This window comes from Trichosurus vulpecula, chromosome 5, assembly GCF_011100635.1.
Source record: "Trichosurus vulpecula isolate mTriVul1 chromosome 5, mTriVul1.pri, whole genome shotgun sequence".
NCBI lineage: Eukaryota > Metazoa > Chordata > Mammalia > Diprotodontia > Phalangeridae > Trichosurus > Trichosurus vulpecula.
In genome coordinates, this window is record NC_050577.1 from 267,296,755 (window position 1) to 267,320,148 (window position 23,394).

The 23,394-nt window shown below is 34.7% G+C and overlaps 1 protein-coding gene across 1 annotated transcript; it reads right to left on the minus strand.

Moving 5' to 3' along the window:
• Positions 1-16,197: 16,197 nt before the first annotated feature.
• Positions 16,198-20,105, minus strand: LOC118850642 (olfactory receptor 6C2-like). Its single transcript, XM_036760196.1, has 2 exons — positions 20,098-20,105; positions 16,198-17,152 (listed from the first exon to the last, which is right to left on the minus strand). The coding sequence occupies exons 1-2, from the start codon at positions 20,103-20,105 to the stop codon at positions 16,198-16,200; spliced, it is 963 nt and encodes a 320-aa protein (XP_036616091.1).
• Positions 20,106-23,394: the final 3,289 nt, after the last annotated feature.

Here is a 23,394-nt window from a genome sequence, read left to right on the forward strand (position 1 = left end):
TATATGTTTAACCAGATTGAAAATAAACAAAAATATTGAAGAATTATTTTTCATTTTATTTTTAAAGTGTAGGAATGCCCAATTGATTATTAGATGAAGGCTGGAAGTGTACAGAAAAAAGAATGTTGAAAAAATGAGAAATTAAATGCATTCATTTAGATTCAACACCCTGTGGTTAGTCACAATTCTGATATAAAGCACAAAGATGTTCAAGACACTTGTATTATGGTGTTTTTGAAAAAGAAGTAATATTTGAGGAGGAATATATTAAGTTTGGTTTTTCTTTTCTTGGAGAAAATATACAGAGTTGCCATGTAAAATTTATGGAGTTATTGGAATAGCAGCTTAAAATCTTGTTTCTCTACATTTACAATAAAAACACAAAAGCTTTGTAAATAAGGCTGTTGATTCTTTTTACATGGAAAGAAAATGAATAAAAAATATTCAATTTCCATTTTCTTATTCCCATAAGTAAAGTATAAAAGTAATTGGAAGTTTATTATGATATCATTGGAAAAATTGAAGCTCATACTGTTGCAGAAAAATTAATTTTGTCCTGTGCCAATGTAATTGTTGAGTGTATTTTTAGGGAAGTTACCATTAAGAAAATTGAGATGATACAAATTTCTAACAATAGTACCTTGTTGGATACCTGATAGGCCCCATCATGTTGAATTAAATATTTTAGAAAGAGTTTAAAAAAATAACAATTTTGCTTTGCATTGGATGAGGCCACTGATGTTTGTAATTTTGAAATATTAATGGCATTTTTAAGACACCTATGTGATGATGAAATGGATAAGGATGTGTTGTATTATATCAGTCAACAGGATGTACAAATTTGGAAGACATTTTTAATCCAATTAGTTCACACTTTATGGGAAAATAAATCAATCAGTCCTCTTGTGTAATTTGATGGGATGGAGAAAAATGAATGCTAGGACAACCTTCAGACATTTTAAAATTAAAAATTAGCAACAATAGATTCTGGAGATTCTATAACATAAACAGACAGTTTTGGCATCATAAAGAATGCCATAAAAACTTAAAGTGTGTTAGATGGTGTTGTCAGAATAATTAATTAAAAATTCAAACTCCACAGAGATTTCCTTTTTTTAAATGCCATTTTATGCAGTGAGAAGTGAGCAGCAAGCATATTATACTTCTAAGATTCACAAATTTTAGGTGACTTTTCCATGACAGAGTTATTGCCCATCTGTTTGAATTAAGCAAAGAGTTTATTGTCTTCTTCACTCAAAATCCTTCCCACTAGAGAGAGTGTGGCATGGCTGCTATGATTAGTTTACCTAGCAGACATCTTTTTCAAATAAGGAACTCATCACTTTATTACAATGTACAAATACATATTCAGTACTAAACAGAAAGTAAAAAGTATGATCAAGAAATTAAAAATTTGAAACCACACAACTGAGAGTGCTTTTGTATATTACATAACATCTTATAAGAAAATTAACTATGTTTAGATCAGGCCATTAAGACATATATCAGTGGTCATCTGATATTTTTAGAATTGACTTTCAATGAATATTTCCAATAAATTATATTACGTTGACAACCCCATTGATAGATCTTTTATGTCTCTGACTAATTAATTGATAATGGATGTAAAAGAAAATTTAATTGACAGATCAAAGATTTTAGTCTATGAATATCATTCAAAAATGACAGTCATCAATTTTTGGCTAAAAATGAAAAATGAATTAACATCTCTTAGCAAGAGAAATTGGTAAAATTTCCTACTACAGATTTGTGTGATTGAGCATTTTCACTTTGTTCTTGTTTTAAATCAGAATTCAATTCAGGACCAAATTTAAGACTGTCTTTGTCTAGTATGGAGGCAAATATTGTAAACCTTTCTTTCAATAAAAAGTCCGATAAAGAAATTAAGTTTAAATATGGTTATTGTTGTGTTAAGCATCTTCCATGTTGTAACTTATTTCAATAAAATATGTATATTCAATAAATTTATAATATAAAGAAATTTAATATGAACTCTTGCAAGTAATAAGTAATAAGCATATGAGGTCCTGCCAGATGGCTCTTTTAATTATTACAGAATTATCCCACATAAAATATTCACAGTTATTTCATAATGAATATTTTACTTTGAGATGTCATGAGTAAAAGTAAAATAACTTCTCTATTTTATGGTTATATAAAATAAATTTAAATTTAGAACTTTTTAGGGAAAAAGTTATTATAGATGACATAGGCACTTAATAAATCTAAAAGAAGTAGGGGCAGCTAGCTGGTGCAGTGAGTAGAGCATTGGCCCTGGAGTCAGGAGGACCTGAGTTCAAATCTGGCCTCAGACACTTGAGACACTAGCTGTGTGAGCTTGGTCAAGTCCTTAACCCCAATTGCCCTGTCTTCCTTCCTCTAAAAATAAACAAACAAAAATAAATCTAAAAGAATATTATTTGCAGTATATTAAGTTATCATGGGCAGAGTCAGAACAAATTTTTTTGTCTTTGTTGTAAAGGATTTGTAGAACAAAAAACATCGAGAAACATTACCATATAACAAAAATTTTTCTTAAGACAACAAGAAGAAAAAGCATCATAACTCATCATTGAACACTGAAAAAAAATCAGAAACTGTGGATAATATATACCTCTTGTGGACCCACCATCTTTGTAAAGTGACAGGGTTGTGGTATCTTACCAAATCTCTTTTTGATCCATGTTTATTCTTTATAATTTTGGAACATCCATTTTTGATATTTTTAGTGGTTGTTCTTTCCATTTACATTGCTATAGTCATTGTATATATTGTTTTCTTGGGTCTTCCTAACTCTGCTTTATTTCATGTAGATCTTCCCACTTTCCCTATGTTCATTATTTATCATTTCTTACAACATAGCAGCATTCCATTATATTCATTTAAACAATTTGTTTAGTCATTTCCCCCATTTGATGGGCGTCTACTTTGTTTCTAATTCTTTGTTATCACAAAAAGTGCTGCTATAAATATTTTGGTAGAAATGGAGATTTTGTTCTTGTCAATAACCTCCTTGGAGTATGTCTATTAAAGGAATCCACAGGCATGAATATAAATATGGAAAGGTATGAAATTTTAGTCACTTTGCATAATCCAAATTACTTTTCAACATAGTTGTACTAATATACATCTCCACTTATGATTTACTACTGTGTGTGTCTCTTCCCACAACCCCTCTAACATTGACTATTTCCATTTTTCTTATTTTTTCCAGGTTGTTTCGATTTGTATTTTCTTATTATTAGTGATTTGGAGAATTCTTTTATGTAGTTTTTAATAGTTTGAAAATCTTTTTTGGGAACTATTTGTTCATATCTTTTGATAACATCTATTAGGAAATAGTTTTGCACTGTGACTGTGGGCTCTGTAATGACTACACTAACCTGTTAGACAAGTTGCAACTTCCCTTCTTTACAGGGAAGCAGGACAGTGGGGTTATGCAACAACCAGCCAATCAGAAGGACTTCTGAGGATCAGAACTGCTTGACATAACAGTGATCCTCTTTGAGTGAATTCTAGCTGAATTTGGAGATGCCTACAGCTGCCAGAAATCACAGATCCAGCCTTGATCAGCTCAGAAACAACCTTGAGTAGCAGCTACAGACTTGAGACCTTGCTCAGACTTTCTAAACATCCTGCTCCCTGGCTTATTGTGTCTACAGATGTATTCTCCTTTAATGCCCACTCCCCATCTGAAAACCTCTACAAAATATTAATATCTTAATCCTTTCCACACCTACTTTGAGCAGCTGGAAACTCTCCCTTTGTTCCCTTGCAAGCTCTTCTCAGACAATAAATCCTTTTGTAATCTATGATCAGTCTCTATTTGATTTGGGGTCCCTTTTTGGGCCCTGGGGTCTTTTGTTAACAGTACATACAAATATGTATATAAGCAAAAATGTGTATATATATGTATATATATATATATATACACATACATACACAGATTATAAGACGCATACCCCTATATGTCAATTTTGAGAGAATTTATGAGAGAAATTGAATATAGTAATTTTTCCCCATTTGACCACTTCCTTTCTTATCTTAGATTCATTAATACTGTTTGTGCAGAAGCTTTTTAGTTTAACCTAGTGAAAGTTAGCTATTTTATCTGTTGTAATTACCTCTATCCCTTCTTTGGTTAAGAATATATTTACTATCCATAGCAGTCAGAAGTATATGATTTGTTTCTCTTCTCATTGTTTTAGCATATGAATCTTAATATTAAGACGATGTAACCATTTAGATTGTATTGTGGAATATGATGCAAAGTGTTGGTCTAAGACTAATATCTGCCACATTGCTTTCCAGTTCTCCCAGAACTTTTTATCCAAAAAGTTCCTTCTTAAGTAATTTATGTGTCTTGATTTATTGAACATGGTGTTGTTGCGTTCCATTGTTTCTAATTCTCTCTTGTGTCAGTTCCAATGATTTGTCTTGATGATTGCTGCTTTATAATATCATTTGTTGAATAAAAATGCTTTCCCCCTTTATACCTACCTCTTTTCACTATTGATATTCTAGATCAGGATGGGAAACTTGTGTCCTTGAGGCTACATGTGGCCTTCTAGGTCCTTTGGTGTGGCCTTTTGACTGAGTCCAACTTTTACAGAACAAATCCTTTTACTAAGAGGATTTGTTCTGTGAAGTCTGGATTCATTCAAAGGGCCTAGAGGGCCACATGTGACCTTGAGGCTGCAGGTTCCCCATCCCTGTTCTAGATATTTTAGTTTTCCAAATGAATTTTGTTATTATTTTATTATATTTTATTAAGTTCTGTCATGTGTCCCTTTGATAATTTGGCTTAACATTAAAAGTATAAATTAACTTAGGTAGTATTGTCATTTTTGTTATAGTGGCATGACCCAACCCTGCACACTGAATATTCCTCTAGGAATATTTCAAGTTCTTTATTTTTGCAAGGAACACTTTGTAATTGAATCAATAAAAATATTTTGTGTGCTTTAGTAAGCTGATCTCCAGATATACTATACACTTTGTAGTGAATTGGAAAGCAATTTTCCTTTTTATCATTGTTTTGGATTATGCCATCATTATATAGAAATATTGAGGATTTTTCAGGATTTATTTTGTAGCCTACCACTTTCCTGAAGATATTAATTGTTCCAATAAGCATCTGTGCTGACTACCTAGTACTTTCTAAATAAAACAGCATATTAGCCTTTTGACTTTACAGCTTTAATGTATTTTTCTTTTCTTACTGCTATTGCTAGCATTTTCAGAGCTACATAAAAGAATAATGAGAAATGGACATCCTTGCTTAAATCGTATACCAGTTGGAAAGTTTTTGCTCTATTTCTGTTGCATGTAATTGGCTTCTGTTTTTGATATTTTAATGATATTAAAATACCTCCCATCCAAACTTATGATTTCTAGCATAAATAAGCATTGTATTTTAGCAAAGCCAATTTAAACATTTATAAAGATAATCATGTGGTTTTGAATTAAAAAAAATAAGATTAATTATGTTGTTTTTCTAGTATTGAACTGCCCCTGTATTCTTAATACAAATACAATTGGGTCATGATGAAAGTTTTGTTGGATTAGTTGCTCTAGTATTGCATGATTTTATTTATAAATTTTGACTGCTTTCATCAATTATATTCATGTTTAGTTTTCTTGTACTTTATTCTTCATTGGTTCAGGTATTAGAGTTATATTTGTTTCAAAAAGGAATCTGGTAGGATGCTTTCTCAATTTGTGAGAATAATTTGTGAAGCATTGGTAACAATTGTTCTTTAAAAGTTTGATAGACTTCACTTTTCAATTTGTTAGTTCCTTTATGGCTACTTCTATTTCCTTTTCTGAGATTTATTTATTTAAGACCTCTTTTTGGTTTTCTATTAGTTTGGGTATCATATTTTTCGAATGTATTTATCTATTCCTTTTGTGTTATAGAGTGAAGGTCCTCCTACTTCTTTTTAATCCTTCTGGTTTTTTTATTTCACTTTACTCCTTTACTATTTTGTTGATTTAATTTTCTGACAAGTTCATTGTAATAATATTTATTAAAAGTTTTATAATTTTATTATTCTTTCCAGAGAACTAGATTTTAGTTTTCTCATTCAATTCTGTATGGTTTTTTTTTTGTTTCTGGCTTATTTAAATCAATTCTTCCTGTAATTTTAATATTTTTCCTTTGTGTTTATTTTAGGTTATTTGTTTGATTTATAATTTTTAAGAGGTATATTCAGTTTGTTAACATTCACCATTTCTATTTTGTTAATATCTATTTGGAGGGATATATATATATATGTTTTTTTCCTCTGAGAACTGCTTTAGTTGCATCCCAGAAATTATGATATGTCATTTCATCATTGTTATTTTCTTTCACATAATTACAAATTGTGTCAATGATTTGTTCTTTGACTTACTCATTATTTAAGATTATTTGGTTAAGTCTTCATTTGGGTCTGTCTTTTGTTTATGTTCCCTGAACTGCTTATTAATTTTGTTGCACTGTGCTCTATAAAGGAGTTGTATATTATTTCTGTCTTTTTGTATTTATTTGCAACATTTTGTTTCCTAATGTACATGGGTAATTTCAAAAGAGCCAACCATTTCATGCAATGATGAGAAATATGTATGTTCTTTCGCAGTTCCGTGTATAATATGCTATGAGTTATTTTAGCTTTATTTTCTACATCGATGTATTCAATTCTATATTTGTCCTTGCATTTATTTTTGTATTAGACATATCCAAAACTGAGAGAGGGACACTGAAATTCCTTCCATTTTTGCATTACCACCTATGTCTTCTTGTAGGTTAGTTAATTTTTAATTTGTGAATTTATATGCTAAGGCATTGGGAGAATATATGTTTAATATTGATATTGGTTTGTTGTTGCTATTTCCTTTCAGCATAATGCAGTTTCTTTATACATTTTTGAGTTGGGATTTTTTTTTGCTCTGTCTGCTACTATCATTATAACTTCTATTTGGACTTACCTGATCCATAGTTAAATTTATTTCCAGCCTCTTATTTTTATTCTGTTTCTATTTTTATTTTGTAAATTTGTTTCTTGTAAGCAAAAACATTGTGGGCTTTTAAAAAAAGTACATTCTTTCACTTTTTAATTTTATTGTACTGTTCAATGAATTCATTTTTAAAGTTATGAGAATTAAGCTTATATTTTTCTCCATTTGCTTCTAATATTGTATTTTTATTCCTATTTACAATTTCCCCTCTTATTCTGTTAACACAATCTTACACGGTCTCTTCTGTTATTTTAACTTAATCTTCTTTAAGGCAACCCTATGTCAACCAGCTCTTTCCCCCACCCCTTCTTCCTTCCACTCCTGTCCTTCCATTTGTTACTCTTTTCCCTAATTTTACTTTACTTACTTCTACCTTTCTTCTTCTTGTTTTTATTGAGTTCTTATTTCTTAGCCTCTTTTTTCCTCCTCTTAGTTATGCCTACTTTTTTCTCCCTTTCAACTTGTTTGTTAGTATGTAAAATTTTGTTTTCTGCATCTTTTTCTAAAAAGAATTTCTTTCTCTCATTCTCTTCATTATTCATCTTCTCTTTCTGTCTATTCTAGAATTTTATTCTTTTGTCAATGACCCTTATTCTTCTTTAGTCCTTCTTTAGTCTCTATATTCTTCATAGAATTAAAGCTTCTATGATGCCTATTTTGGGCTCCTACTTCTAAATAGTTTCTATGTTATTGCCTTGTATATATAATCTCAGTCTTCTTTTTTTGCTGACTCATTTTTAGGAGTGCCAATTTCTGAAAGAGAGGACATTGCTCCGTGGTAGGTATTTTTTCTGTGTCTTATTGTGCAGTTCATATTTAATTAACTTTTGCCTTCCCCATGTTCTTCTCCACCACCCTCCCATTTTCCATTTGTCTTGAAATATTCCTAGGTTGATGATCTTTCACTCTTCTAGGTGTAAGTTGCTTGCAGGAGTTCTGATTCCTCTTCTTCTGGGTTAGGTTGATCTATGTATGAATCCCCTGCAGCTTATACGTATTGTAAGGTCCACCTTTATAAAATAAGACCCCTTTATAGAATTTCTCCCTTTTCCTACAGAATCATTCTTTAATGGTACCCTTTACCACCACTGAAACATTTCCACTTTCTTTCCCTTTGAATCAATCACTCCTTTTCCTCTTCACTCATTCTTCTGTGGGCTATCTTCTTCCTATTAGACTACAGGAATGTTGTTCTTTTCATTGTGAGTCTTTGACATGATTAGGGCCCCTCACATATTTAACTTCTTCCTCCCTTTGTATGTACTCCCATGATGTTATAATCTCTCTCTCTCTCTCTCCCTCTATCTCTTCCCCCTCTGTCTATTTTTTCCTTTCCTCTCTCTCTCATCTTCCCTCTCTCCCTGCTCCACCCACCCACAAAAGTTTTCAGGCCTATTTCTCTATCATCTCTTCTATTTGACTTTTACTTTCAACTTGGTCTCCTGGTATACTCTCATGTTGAAATCTATTATTGATTTGTTTTGCTGTTATTTTGTCGTTGTCCTTACTTTCTGTATATTTTAGCCCATTGTGAATACTTGTTGTCTGAGGTGCTTGAAAAGAAAATAATTTGTGTCTGGTTTTTTTCCATAGTAATGCTTTGATGTCGCTTTTGTATTGGACATCCATCTTTTTACATTAATGACTAGGCTCAGTTTTGAAGGGTAGGTTCCCTTGTGTTTTATCTTCAGTTTCTTTGCTCTTTGGAACACATTCCACTTCCTCCTGCTACTTCTGATGGGGGCAGAATCATTCTGTGTTATCTTACTTTACTTTGCTTTTTTGAAGATTTTTTTCCTAGTCTGTTGACGTTTGTCATTGAAACTTGAATTTAGTCACAATGTGTCTTGGAGTATGCAGCATGGGATTTTTTTCTTGAGATGGTCTGTGGATTCATTTGATTGATACATTGTTTTCTGTGTTTGGAAATTCTAGGCAGTTTTCTTGTACTATTTCTTGCTTTAAGGTGTTTTGGTTTTTTCGATATGTGGTATCCTTGTTGACCTCAAGTAGTCTATAGACACACTGTCTTTAAGAACCTATATTTTCCTTGCATGGAGATGATGTTTTCTTTTAATGTTGCTGCTTTTTGCTTCTCTTTCAGATTGTCCTTAACCTCTCTGTGTTTTCACTCCCATTAAATTATCTGTCTTTTGTTTCTTTAGTGAGACTTGCCACTGTGGATTTAAGTTTTTCTATTCTGCCAATTATTTCTGGCATGCAGGCCATAAATTCTGCATTCAAATTCTTATTTATCTTTTAGATAATTTAGGCACACTGCTTTTCTTCTATTTCCTCTTAGGAATTCACAGGATCCTCTGCTTCATCAGGTTTTGATTCATGTTCCTTTCTTTTGAAACATTTATTTAAAAAGTTTGGGCTTTATAAAAGCTATTCTGGAGACCATATCCCCTTCTATTACCACTATCGTCCCTACTGATTTATCTGTTTATGCTCAAGAACTTCAACTGAGTTTTCATCCTCCTGAGATTTCAGGTAATTTCAATTGTTTTTTCTTATATCCCCCTATTGCTCTCTTCTTAATCTTTCTCTTTTGATGGTAGTTTCTCTGGGGCCTGGATCTGAAAGGTGCTGTAGTCTTTTCCCATAGTGGGCAGTTCATGCTTCAAATTTGCCCCCAAATGACTTCTGAAAGGACTGAACTGGCTTCAGACTGGTGTTGGGCCTCTTCCTTCAGATTAGAGGAGTATGACACAACTATACACGAGTCCTGTCTTAGTTCCCTCTGCTCCCTAGTTCTCTGCTTTGGCTCTGTTATATTACAGAATGCTACCATTTAATTCTCAGACTACAAGCTTTTACATTTTTCCCACTAGAAAGAAGAATGGACCTCTATTGCAAGTTCTTGAACTAGTTTGTCCACCTCTGCTCCTTGATCATAGTGTGTGGTGGGGTAGGGTGTGTTGAATGAGCTTGTTAGGAGCTAGGGATTAGTATTCTCTTCTGTTAATTCACTGAATTGTTATCTAATTAGATTTTTTTGGCATCCTAGATCATAGGGGTCAGTGAAATTGCCTTAATCTCTTATATGTAATTCCTATTTACTGAGAAATTACCAATTGAATAACTAGAGACTAAAAGAAGATTATGTAAAGAGAGTTGGGTTTGACCTGGTGAAAAGATGGCTTTTTAAAGTTTTATCTCATATGGTAAAGTTTAGTCAATGGGGCTACCTAGGGAGTAGCTACCTAGGGGCTCTGATTTTAGTCATTAGAATCTGCTAAGAAGTCATCAGGCAAGGAAACTCAGAAACTCTATTGATAGAGAGAAGCATGTGCAAAAGCTGAATAGAGAAGTCATAGACAGCTGAATACAAAAAACACAGAATTCTAACTGAGTCATTTGATTCTTCTGCATCCTTCGTAGAAACAGCCTCCTTTGGGAGGAGGAGAAATGCCATTGCATCATGCCAAATTGCCTTGTTGTTTTTTAGCCTCCCAGGGGAAAGGGAGGAATGGCATTCCATTGTGCACCAGTCTCCTGATACATGCAAAGAAAGAAAATGCTATGGCAGGTTTCTATTCTCATCTCCTGCCTTCCTTGAGAAGATGAGAAAACACCATTTCATCAAATACAGGACTCCTCCCTTACATGGAAGAGAAGAAAGCCCATTGCCTCAAGTATTCAGCCTGGTATCCTGTGTAGGGGCAACAGAAGTAACATCATTCCTCTAGCTCCCAGCACTTGTGCCCTTGCCTGAACTCCCTGAGTCCCTGAGATAACCCTATCCATAGGCCAATCCTCAATGAAAAAGGAAAATCAACCTAAATTCATTCTTCAATGATTAATAAACTCTTTCCCCCACCCCACAGACTCTGTCACAGAGATTCTGAGCCACAGGCTCTCATCGCTCAAACCTAATTTTTTGGCCTCCGTTGCCATATTTCATATTCCCATTTCCATCAATCCTCCCATGTTACAGTACAAAGACACCCATGCCTTCCACTGTGTACTCTGGTATGCATGCTCCCTAGGTGACAATCTTGTTTTCATCTTAAATGTTTTCCATGACCACTTCTTACATTTTCTGGCTCTCACTGAGACCTTGTTTCCTTCTGATGACACGGTTTCCCTTCTCAGAATAGGCTGCACTATCACTCATTCACCCAAATTACTGATTGAAATGAAGAAGTTGTAATACTGCTTACTCCATATTACTGCCTCCAGTTTCTCCCTCCTTATTTATTCCCCTTCAATATAACCTTGTTTTATAACCCCAAGGTACAATATTGAGTAGTGTAATCTACCATTAGTGACACTGAGTAGTAAAATGGTGCATTGACTTTGGAGTCACATGCATTAGCACCTATCTGTAGAATATTATCCCTATGCCAAAGAAATGGAGGAACATTCTAGTCTTCTAGTGTGAAGTTTGGTTATTGGATTGATCTTAATGCTAATATCTTTATTGTTGCTTTAATTTGCATTATTGTTGTCATCGTGTATGTAGTTATGTGGGTTTTGTTTTCTTCCCCATTTGTGTATTCATATAAATCTTCTCCAATTTCTCTAAATTCTTCATATTCCTCCTTTCTAGCAATGTAATAACATAACATTGCATTACATTTATTTACCACAATTTGTTCAGGTCACACATTGATGGCCATCAACTTTTGTTTTGAAAAATCAGTTTTAATTGATAACTTTTGTTTTAAATATCCTCAAAATCTCTCCTGTTTTTCTTAGCCTCCCAGAGAACTTCACTTTGTATCAATTAATGTAGGTCTTTCCATGCTTGTCTGTATTCATCATATATTTCATTTTTTGCAATGTAGGGGTATTGCATTACATTGATGGAAAAATGGTTTGCTTAGCCACTCCCTAGTTGATGGGTATCAACTTTCTAGCACTTGCTGTGGCAAAAACTACTGCTATGAATGTTTTGGTATATGTGGAGCTTTTCTATTTGTCAATGATCACTTTGAATCTTTTGTGGTGGAATCTTTTGTCATTTTAGACACTTTATTTGTATAATCCCAAATTGCTTTCCAAAACAGTTACACTAATCCACATCTCCACCAGTAATCAATCAGTGTTCCTACATTCTCACCACCCCTTCAACACCATCTTTTGTCGTCCTTGCCATTTAGCTCAGTGTGAGGGATGTTTTCATTTGCATTTTTTTATTATTAGCAATTTGGAGCATTCTATTATACTGTTGTTTATAGTTAGAAATTATTTTTTCAGAACTGTTTGTTCATATATTTTGACCATCTTTTGAAGAATTTTTGTTGTTGTGTATTTCTATTGGTTGTCTATGTAGCTTGGTTATGAAACCTTCTTATGTGAAAATTGATAGAAAGATTTTCTCCCATTTTAGAGCTTCCCTTCTCATCTTAGATATACTAATTTTACTTGCACAAAAACTTTTCAATTTCATATAATCAAAATTATGTATTTCATATTTTGTAAATACATCTATCCTTTGTTTGATAAGGATGCTCCTTCATCTAGTAGCTGTAAAAGGGATATAGTACTTTTCTTTCCTAATATTTTTATTGTATGCTTTTTAGCAGTCACGTCACATATCCATTTCAATTCTATTGTGCAATACATTGTAAAATGTTGGTCAAAGTTTAATTTATGCCACATGGCTTTTCAATTTCTTCAGCAATTACTGTCAAATAGGAAGTTCTTTTCTAGGTAATATGTATTTAAATATTTATTAAACACTGGTTTATTGAGTTCAATAATTTCTGATTCTTCATCATATCATACATTCCATTCCTCAGTTTCTCTGTCTTTTAATCCATATTGAATGATTTTGAGGACTACTGCTTTATCATACACTTCGAGGTCTGAAAGTGTTAATTTTCCTTCATTCTTACATTTTTCATTATTTCCCTTGATATTCCAAATATTTTGTTCCTGTGAATGAAATTTGCTTGTACTTGTTCTATTTTATCATTATTTATATTTTATCCGGCTTTGTAGAATGCTTCCTTTGTATTTTGATTGGTATAGCATTAAACCGATAAGTTCATGAGCACTGAACATTCTTCCAGCAACTCAACTTGTCTTTTTTGTCTATTTAATTTTGTCTATTTATTGTCTCTTTATAATTACAACTTTAAAGGTATTGTTTTTACTTCAGTAGGCTAGTTGCAAAATATCTTAGCATATTTTATCTTGACTGGGACTTCTTTTTCTACTATTGTATCTTTCATTTATTTACTTACATAGAAACGTTTATTTCAGTTTATTTTTTATTGTGAAACTTTTCTGAAGCCATTATTTACCTCATTTTCTTTGTTTATTCCCTCAGGTTTTTATATGCTTTTTGTCTATCTTTATGCGTTTACTTTTTTTTTCTGTTGTCTTATTGTCTTTGTAGGACTTCATCAAATCATAGAAAAGGGAAATCATTTATTTGCTCCTTATTAATACAGACTGTAATGTGTCCTCATTGCTCATACTGCTTGATTTTGGTTCTAGATACAGACTTTTTTCAACCATATCTTCTTTCTTATCTTTTTTTCAAGAACAAATGAATATTGTACTTAATCAGAGGCTTTTTTTCTGCCTTTTTTGAATTAATTAATGTAGTTTATGTAGCTTAGGACACTTTTGCTTTCCATATAAGTAATTATGTTGACAATCCTTGCTTCCCTAGTATAATCTAGCTTGGTCATTATGAATGTTTTTGGACATATGTCTGTATTCTCTTTGACATGATTTTAGTTAAATTTTTTGGATGTGTATTAACAATATTGGTCAATATTTCCCCATGATATTTACCTTTATTGCTTTAAAGAATGTGTTTAGTATTAACATAGACTTAATTTTTTGTATAAATGCCATAACTGTTAAAACTATGTATGCTCTTTAATAGTTCCATTCGGGAGTTGCTGTAGGTGTTTTAGTTCTAAATTCTTCAATAATTTGTTAAATTCTATTTTTCTACTTTTAAAAATGTTTCTATTAGATTTTGTAACACTGAGAGAGGAATATTAAAATTTCCTATTATCATTGTGTTTCTATGTATGTCTTTTGGCAATTTAGCTAATTCTCCCTTCTGAAATTTGCTATGGAACCTGGAGCATATAAATATAATGTTGATATTTGTTATCTGTAGTTCCTTTAATCAACATAATTTCTTTGAGTATCTATTCATATCATGATTTTTTTAACATTTCTGATAGAATGGTTGTAGACTCTTATTTTTATTCTTAGGATTTTTTTGAATATTAGATTTCTTTCTTGTTAGCTATTGATTGTACGGTGTTGTTTTCTTGTCCATTTTGTTGCCATTTTTATCTAATTTTTAAATTTTATTTATAATTAAAGTTATAAGTTGGGTTGGTATTTTCTTGCATTTGCGTACCTAGAATGTTTAAAAAATTAGAGTTTTTTTCTTCCTTTTCCTTTTTAAGTTAATGATATGTCTCCATAATTTGTTTTCCATCTCTACTTTGATATAACCCTATTTCCATAGGCTCTCTTCCACATGTCATTTCTTTTACCTTGATTTCTTCTGCATACATACCCAGTATTGGTATACTTGGTGACAGTTATGATTAATTAAAATTTTCTATTATAGTTTTGAATTATTACCTGGAAAGTTAGACATTTTGACATTTCCACCAATATGTATTAACGTACCTGTTTTTGTACAGCTCTACCGTATTGTCTCTTTCATCATCGTTGCCAACTTACTAAATATGAGATGAAAGTTTAGAGTCTTATGCAATTGTATTTCTTTGTTTGAAAATTGGATAATCTTTATGTGGTTTTTGATCAGCTGCATTCCTGCTGGTAGCCTTAGCCTCTGACTCCTGTATTACCTGCTGTAAAAAAGATAAAGGGCCATCATATTTGGTGTTTTAAAGGACGGCCTTTATTTTCCTGTATAGAAAACACCAACAGAAAATGGTCCTATGTCAATAAGAAGGCAAGAGAATTCTCATTACCACACTACTTCCCCCAGGAAGCTGCATTTGATTTATATATAGAGATGAACTCTCCTTTTCCAGAGAGTCTTCCCGTACTGTAGAGAAAGTAATAAAATCACAGACTCATAGAATGCTAGAATCATAGATTTAGAAGTGAAAGGAACACAATAGACCATTAAATCCACCTACCTCATTCCCTCTTGTAGATGGTTAAGGCTCCTATAGAAGGCAAAAGAAGATCACTAGAAAGTGAACTCTCTCTCCATAAGTCCCATTCACTCTGTATTCGCTCCCAGTGAATGAATGAATGAATGAAAAAAATCACTAATTAAACACCCACTATGTACCAAGCACTGTGCTGAGAAATGGGAATACCAAAAGTATACAAAATACACACATAACATAAAATAGGCTAGTCTCTGATTTGAAGGTACTTACATTCTAACAACATATAGAGGGGAGTGATGGTGTGAAACATCAAAGGGATGGTGATAGCAACGATAGGAGAACACGTTGAAACAATTGTTCCAATAGCAATAGCAGAATTGGCTTGATTATAGTTCCAATGCTAGAAAGGGAGAGATGGTATAATGCGGAAGAGAAAAATACTGGATTTGGAGGCAGAGGCCCTATCTTGAAAGTCCAGCTCTGTTATTTACTGCCTTCTGTGAAACTGGGCAAGTTATTTCAAAATTCTGGGCCTGAGTTTCCTTACGTATAAGATGAGAAGGTTGGACTATATGACCTCCAAGATCCATTCTGGTGACTTGCCAGAGATGGAGAAATGGTAGATGGCTGAGGATGTAGTTGAACCTTGGTCTTCCAGACTGCAAGAACAGTCCTTTTACCAACACCCTAATCTGTCTGAGAGTTTGAGTGAGCAGCTAATGGTTAGGGAAGTACTTGGACTGGGCAATGGGGATTGGAGGAGAGGTGAGTGAGATGCCAGAAAGTATTACAGATTCTGGCAAAAATGAAGAAAAGGCTTTTATCAATGTGTGTGTGTGTGTGCGAGTGAGTGTGTGTGTGTGTGTGCATGTATTTGTCCCATTTGCACACATGTGTAGACGTATATGTGTGTGCACATGTGGGCATGTTTGTGTATGTTTCTTCTTGCATGAGGAAATGGGCTGCATTAAGATTAAGGTCCACAGCCTTTAGAAAAGCTGATTAACAAGAACAGTTACCCAGGGTTACAGAATCACAAACAGTTTTTCTTTTGACATTTGGCATCCTGAACTTTAATTTTCCCATTTGGCGTCTTTTACTGCTTTGTGAGAATTGCAATCTTTTTGACTGAGTCCTTAAAGGCTTGTGTGACTTGTTTGTTCCTCAGGGCATAAATAAAGGGGTTCATCACTGGGGCAACAGAGGTCATGAGAACTGACACAGCCTTGTTCAAATCCACTTTTTCATTTCCTGAAGATTTGACGTACATGAAGATGCAGCTTCCATACGAGATGGAGACAACAATCATGTGGGATGAACAAGTGGAAAAGGCCTTTTGCCTTTGCTGGGCAGAGGGGAATCTCATAATAGTTCTGACAATGGAGGCATAAGATAAAACCACTAAGAGTAGTGTAATAATGAGAGTTAATATAGCATCGATCAAAGCTATCTTCTCTATGAACTGTGTGTCTGTGCATGAAATCTCTAGCATAGGAAATGCATCACAGCCAAAATGATCAATGACATTGGAATCACAAAAGTCCAACTGGAGGCCCAGGCTAAGTGGTGGAAGGATGATCATCAGCCCAGCCAGCCAAGAACTGAGCAGGAGCTGGTTACAGACTTTGCTGTTCATGATAGTTGTGTAATGCAAAGGTTTGCAGATGGCCACATAGCGGTCATAGGACATGGTGGCCAGAAGAAAGAACTCGGCTGCCCCAAGAAAGATGACAAAAAATATTTGGGTGAAGCAAGCATCATGGGAAATGGTATTGTCCCCAGTTGATATGCTGTAGAGGTACCTGGGAATACAAGAAGTTGTGAGAGAGATTTCTAAGATGGAAAAGTTTCTGAGAAAAAAATACATGGGAGTTTTCAGGTGGGCATCCACCAAGGTGAGGATGATGATGAGGAAGTTCCCAGATAAACTCAACATGTAGTTGAGAAATAGAAAGATAAAAAGCAAAACCTGTAGCTGTGGGTCATCTGTTAGTCCCCGCAAGATGAATAATGTAATCCCTGTGTGATTTCTCATCTCTGACTTCTGAATTCTGATGAACCTGCATAGAAAATAGAGGAAGAATTTGGATCAGGAAAGATTATGGAGAGAAAATAAGGAGAGCAAAGGAAATTAGTAGGAAAAGGGAGGCAAGTAACTTACACCTTCCCAGAGATTTTACCTGTAGCAATTGCTTCACTGTCTCTTACAAATTAATGTATTTTACTGTTAAATATGGTTCCTTGTCAAAATCTTTTATTGCAGTTTTTTTCACAGAGCCTTTCATCCCTCCTTTCCTTAGCCACAGACTATTATAGCACTGGACATGGAGTCAAGAGACCTAGGTTCATGTCCTGACTGCAAGTGGTATGTGACCAGGTACAAGTCTGTAAGTTTCTCAGAACTCACCCTTCCTTTCATGGTTTTTTTCTGGAGGTGGGAAGGCAGGGTAATTGGGGTTAAGTGACTTACCCAAGGTCACACAGCTATTAAGTGTGTTAAGTGTTTGAGGTCACATTTGAACTCAGGTCCTCCTGACTCCAGAGCTGGGGTTTTACTCAGTGTGCTTACCTAGCTGCCACCTAGCTACCTGCCCCACTTCCTTTCATGTTAAATGGGGGTTCATATTGTTAAACCTGAAAGTTTGGTTGAAGGAGGCAAACAAGCTAGGTGATAGAAAAGTCCATGTTGTTTATTATTTTCCCTTAAAGCATAGCTAAGCTAGCTTACTTGTACGTACAAGGAGTCAGAGCATAAGCTCTGTCTGTCTGAACAAAGGAATGAGAAAACTTACATACATTATTTTTAGCAGATTCAACAAGCCTGTGTTACCTCACTTTTATGATCCCCATGTATGTTTAACCATGACACAAGAAGAGGATTTTTCTTAATGGAATAGATTTGTAAATACAATAAGAGTGTTGACAAGGGTCAGTTGAAGTATACACCCATAACATATTAAGAGAGGTAGTCTTCTCGGTATTAGGGTCTCATCCCTTAATGGTTAACAGGGGAAAGAATGTTCTTAGGTCAGCCGGATCTGGCCTTGTTGACAGAGAAAAGATATTCTGAGTTTACTTAGAGAACAAGGAGACTGTTAGGATCAGGCTTTTCTTCTGGTTAATCAGTTCAGGCTCTGAGTCTCATTGAAATTACAAAAATGATATAAAATGGTATAAAATGTTCCACAATATACTTGCAGCAATTACTGCTTGGGCTGCTGCAAACAAAGCATTTTCTAAATTTTAAATGTGAGTTCTGCTGATTCTAATGATTACTTTGAGCTAATTGGTTCTCCCTCTGCTCCCCACATCATGACTTTGCTTTTATAGCTATGCTTTTTCGTATGTGGTATTTTCCTCACCATATTTTCATAGGAGACTGCCTTAAGGCAGAGTTAGGAACACCTGACCTAGGAGGGTAAGCAGGGCTGAACATAAGAAATTTTGGAGAGAAGGTGCAGATTGTCTTTAGGCTCTTCCTGTTTCCCTTTCCATGTACTTTTCCTTATTGTTTATGCTTCCAACTGCTTTGGTTACCCAGGCCACCTCAGCTTTCCCCCTTCCAGTCTAAGACCTCAAGAAGATCTTGGCTCTGGACCTCTTCTTACAAAATTTTTGGAACCTGAGTCTCATTCAATAGAAACCTTTTCTCCAGGAGCTGCTATGTCTGAAAAGATCTTCAGGAGAAACCAGAAGACCTGCTTTCCCATCTAGCCTCTGCTCCTTATAAATTGTGTTATCCTGTGCAAGTCACTTCATGTCTCAGGGCCTTAGTTTCTTTGTCTTTTAAATGGGGTGATTATTGTCTAGAAGATTCCTCAGGTTCTTTCTAACTGTAAAGCCTTTCATCCTTTGATAAGTGAATTCACGAAAAGGTTTGAATAGCTGATAATGGTTTCTTCCAAGGACTCTTTTTGTTTTAACTGGTTAATGTCTTGTGATTTTTATGGAAAAATGCTCTAATTCTTTCTCTTTATAGGGATGTATAGTAAGCACTTTTATGAAATACTAAAAAGCTTCTCAGAGAGTATCCTGTTCTTGTGACTCAAATCACTTGTTAGTTATGTTTCTCTGCTTCTCTGCCTGTCTCTGTGTCTCTCTGTGTCTCTATCTCTGTCACAGAAAATTTGTACTGAATCCATCTTTCTGTGGAATTGACCAATAACCTCTTAGAGCCAGCATACTTAGCTGTTTGTGTTTGGCATTAAACAGCGGCATTGGCAGCGCTGTGAAATAAACCTATGAATCCTTTCTCAGAGTAATATTTTAAGTGCCCAGTTTAAAATCCATAGGGTTACAAAAGAGACCAATTATATTGAAATATGGCTATTAAAATATTTTAAGAACAAATTCATAGACAATAGCTTAAGAACCATTATGTTAAAGCATTAACCCTCTCAGTGGTGCATCCTTTCTAAACAAGAATTTTTGTCATGAAATGGAATTAACTTCAAATGTACAGTTTCTGTAAGTGGGCACCATATAGCCCGTTGTAGCTGGTATCTTTCCCAAGAGGGACTTTTCCACACCCTGCCAATCATAGAAGGGCACATATAATCCAATCTCATCAAAGCTGACCCCATAATGATCTATTACAACGAGAGTATAAAGTTCAACTGTCTTGTTGTTCTAAAAAAGAAGGGACATCACAGAAATTATTGTTCATTCTCTCCCTGAAATAGCCAATGTAATTTCATAAGTATTTGACATCTCCCATGGACAAGTCTGTCCACTGTGTTTTTCTATAGGGGAATCAGCAAAGTAAATGTAATCTTAATGGACACAAAATGAGAAAATGTGTGAGGTGAAAAACCTTTTCATACTTACGTTTATGACTGTGCTTCATGGATAGCATCAATGACCAGAATAACCTTAAAGATCCCTGGTATGGCTCACAGAAGAACAGTAGGGTAGGCAGGTAGGAGCATAATGAAGCTATTGCCTAGGTCATAACACCCCATGAAATGCTTAGCCTAGGAATTGAGTCTTTCAGCACATTTGCATTGAGCTCCTAGGAAGCTTATCTAGCCTTGAATTTTAGTTATTACTTGTGATTTCTAGGGCCTTGATCTCCTTAAGTATAAATTTCCTCACTTGTAAATAAAGAAGTTGGATTGGATGATCCCTAATGTTTGTTACATATTTAATTCAAAGACCTTAATTCTATGGATAATTTTGGTCACATTCTGGTCCCTAGAATCTTACATTCATAGGCAACTCTGTGGCTGATTATCATGTCACAGGACATTTAATGATTCTGGGCCATCCTGCTTTCTCCCAAGTAATTATATAATGATTTTGGATTAGAGATCTGGTCTCATGCTAAATGTCAGAAATCTTGTGCTGCAGCTAAAAGGAAGCTGGGACCCCTGTAAAGGTCAGTCAACATTCAGACTTGATTCTGGGTACTTTAGAGTAAAAGGACTGACACATCTGGGCAAGGAGATGTGTTTTCCTTTCTAAATTTTATTTGCTCAATCTGCTGAAGGTGTTTGGGGAAAATCCAGTGAGAGAAGAAAGAAAAGGTTCCTTGGGGATTGAGGTTCAAATTACTAATGAATGTATCATATAATCAGCATTAAATTAGGAAAAAAGCACATGAAAAACACAGCTATGGGGCCTGTGTCCACAGAGACAGGAAGGTGTCATCACAGCTTTAGATACAGTGCTCAAACAGGGAAGGTTCTGCACTACAGCAGGCCCCTGGCATATCCATCCTCCTGCCAACATCATCTAAGCCAGACATATTAAACATAAAGCTTACAGTTCAAAGTACAATGTAATTGGGAAATATTTTTAAAAATCAATAAAAATGCAATGAAATATAGATATCTTGTAAAATTTAGTCAATATGCTGGTCTACTTGGATCCTTACATGCAGACTAGTGTCTCCATTTTCCTTTTGAGTTTGACACCACTAATGTGAGGAATCATTTTGAAGTTTAACTCAGAAGAAAATGTTTAGGGGATTCTCTGGATGGGTCATATGTCAGGGAAATTCCCATCACCTTATATCCCAGGGGATACTGAGCTATTCTATTCCTTCCTCTACTCTTTCTCTCCTAGGTTTAATTCCTTGGTGCTACAGCTATATTTCAATGGGTTTTTAATCACATACCTTGGTCATTACTTCCAGCACTGCAGTCTGTGACCCCTCTATGATTTCTTATCCTGTAGGAATCTTGCCCATGGGCTCCCTTAGGTAGCCCACAGATGAATGCGTTCATACAAAAATATTCAAAATTAGCTCCCCACCCCTAGTCTTTGTTGTAGTTCAGTTGGTTTTCCTTCATGTCTGATCATTTATGACCACATTGGGGGTTTTCTTAGCAAAGATACTAAAGTGGCTTGCCATTTCCTTCTTCAGTTCATTTTACAAATGAGGAAACTGAAGCAAACAGGGTCAAGTGATGTGCCCAAGGTAATTTAGCTGGTAAGTGTCTACTACCCTATTGAACTCAGGAAGATGTCTTCCTGACTCTAGGCCTGACACTCTATCTATTGTACCACATAGCTGCCTTCTAGCCTCTAATGTAAAGGAATCCAATTCTATTTCTGGATAACTATTTATTAAAGTGAAACAAAATTAATTTTCCTATTATGAATTTATTGCTATGCCATTTTGTGTATCTAGTTGGCCCTTGAAAGCCCAATACAGTTTCAGAAAGTGGTTTATCATGAGGTGTTATACTAGATTTTTAAACATTTTTGTTTACATCATGGTCCCCTTTGGCAGTTTGGTGACACTTATGAACCCCTTCTCAGATTCATGTTTTTAAATGCATAAAGTACGTAGGATTACAAGGAAACCAATTGTATTAGATACAGTTATCTAGCTATCTATCTAGCTATAATTTATAAACAAGTCCCCAGATGCCTGATTGAGAACCATTGTGTTAAACTGTGAAAACAAAGCCACACCAAGTACTTCCTTTATGAGGTGCTATATGAGGTTTCCTTGAGAAATAGAAAAATGCTGCAGGAAGAACACTTATTGACCAAAGCTCTTGAGTCCCCTTAAAAAGTTTGTTCAAATTAAATTAGGTGAAACAGAGAAACCAATTCCTGATGAGATATGTAGTAGTTGAACAGAGCTGGAGAAGAGGTCAGGCAAAGGCAACCACTGGAAAGAAAAAGCAGAATGGATGGTACCAGAATTGGGCTAGACTTTATTTCTGTATCCCCCACTAGAGACCCCAACCAAGAATCCTATATCTTCTTTTTTTCATTTGGACTCATTTGTGGAAAGCTGAAACTTCTCACTCTGTCCTTACAATTCACATTAACTGCTAGACTTTGCAAGTAGGGGTGTACTTTTGGAAATGCTGTTGCTAAAAAGCTATTGAGATAAGGTTCTCAGGGAAGGAAAGACAGTTTCAACTAGCACATTGCAGTTGGGAGCAGCTCTCCCACTCACAGTGGAAGTTTGGGTGCCAGAAAATAGCTACTTTCCAGCCCATGCTCCAGCTCCCTCCCATTGCTTCCATAAATCATTCTTTCTTATTGACATGGTTGGTAAATTGCCCCCTTTATTTTGTTATTATTATAAAGAAATGCTGTGTCAAATGCAAAATGCTCTGTTTGGCATTCAAAACCTTTCATAACCTAGATCCCTCCTACCTTTCCAGCCTTCTTATAGGTTATTCTCTACCATGTAAGCTTTGATTCAGTCAAAGCCTACAGTGATATTAGCTTCCTGGGTGTTACATATACAATACACTTCATCTCTTAGCTCCAGGTATTTTCTCTGGCTGTCCTCTGTGCCTGGAATGTTGTCCCTCCAGCTACTGATCGCCCTAGCTTCCTTCAAGTCTCAACTAAAATCTCTTCATTTGCTGGAAGTCTTCCTCAAGCCCCATTAATTCTAATTCCTTTGTTGTCTTTCCACTAGAGTGTAAACTCTTTGAGGGCAGGGATAGTCTTTTGCCTCTTTTTGTATCCCCAGTCTTAACAGGGCCGGCTACACAAATGTTATTGATTGATTGTTGGGTTTTAAAGGTTTATTGTATAGTCTACATTTTTTGTTGAAGGGTATTAATTGCCTCAATTAGTATCTTTGCTGATTCTTAAGGCTATTTATTACAAGTATACCATCATATCATCATCAGGTAGAGATGGTGTTATCTCTTCTCAACCTATCTTCATACTTTTAATTTCTTTCTCTTGTCACATTACTATTGCTAGCATTTCTAGAACTGTATCAAAAAGTCGTGGGAAGAATGGGTACCCTTGCTTCATTACAATATGTATTGGTAAGGTTTCTAGTATATCCCAATTGCATATGATGCTTAAT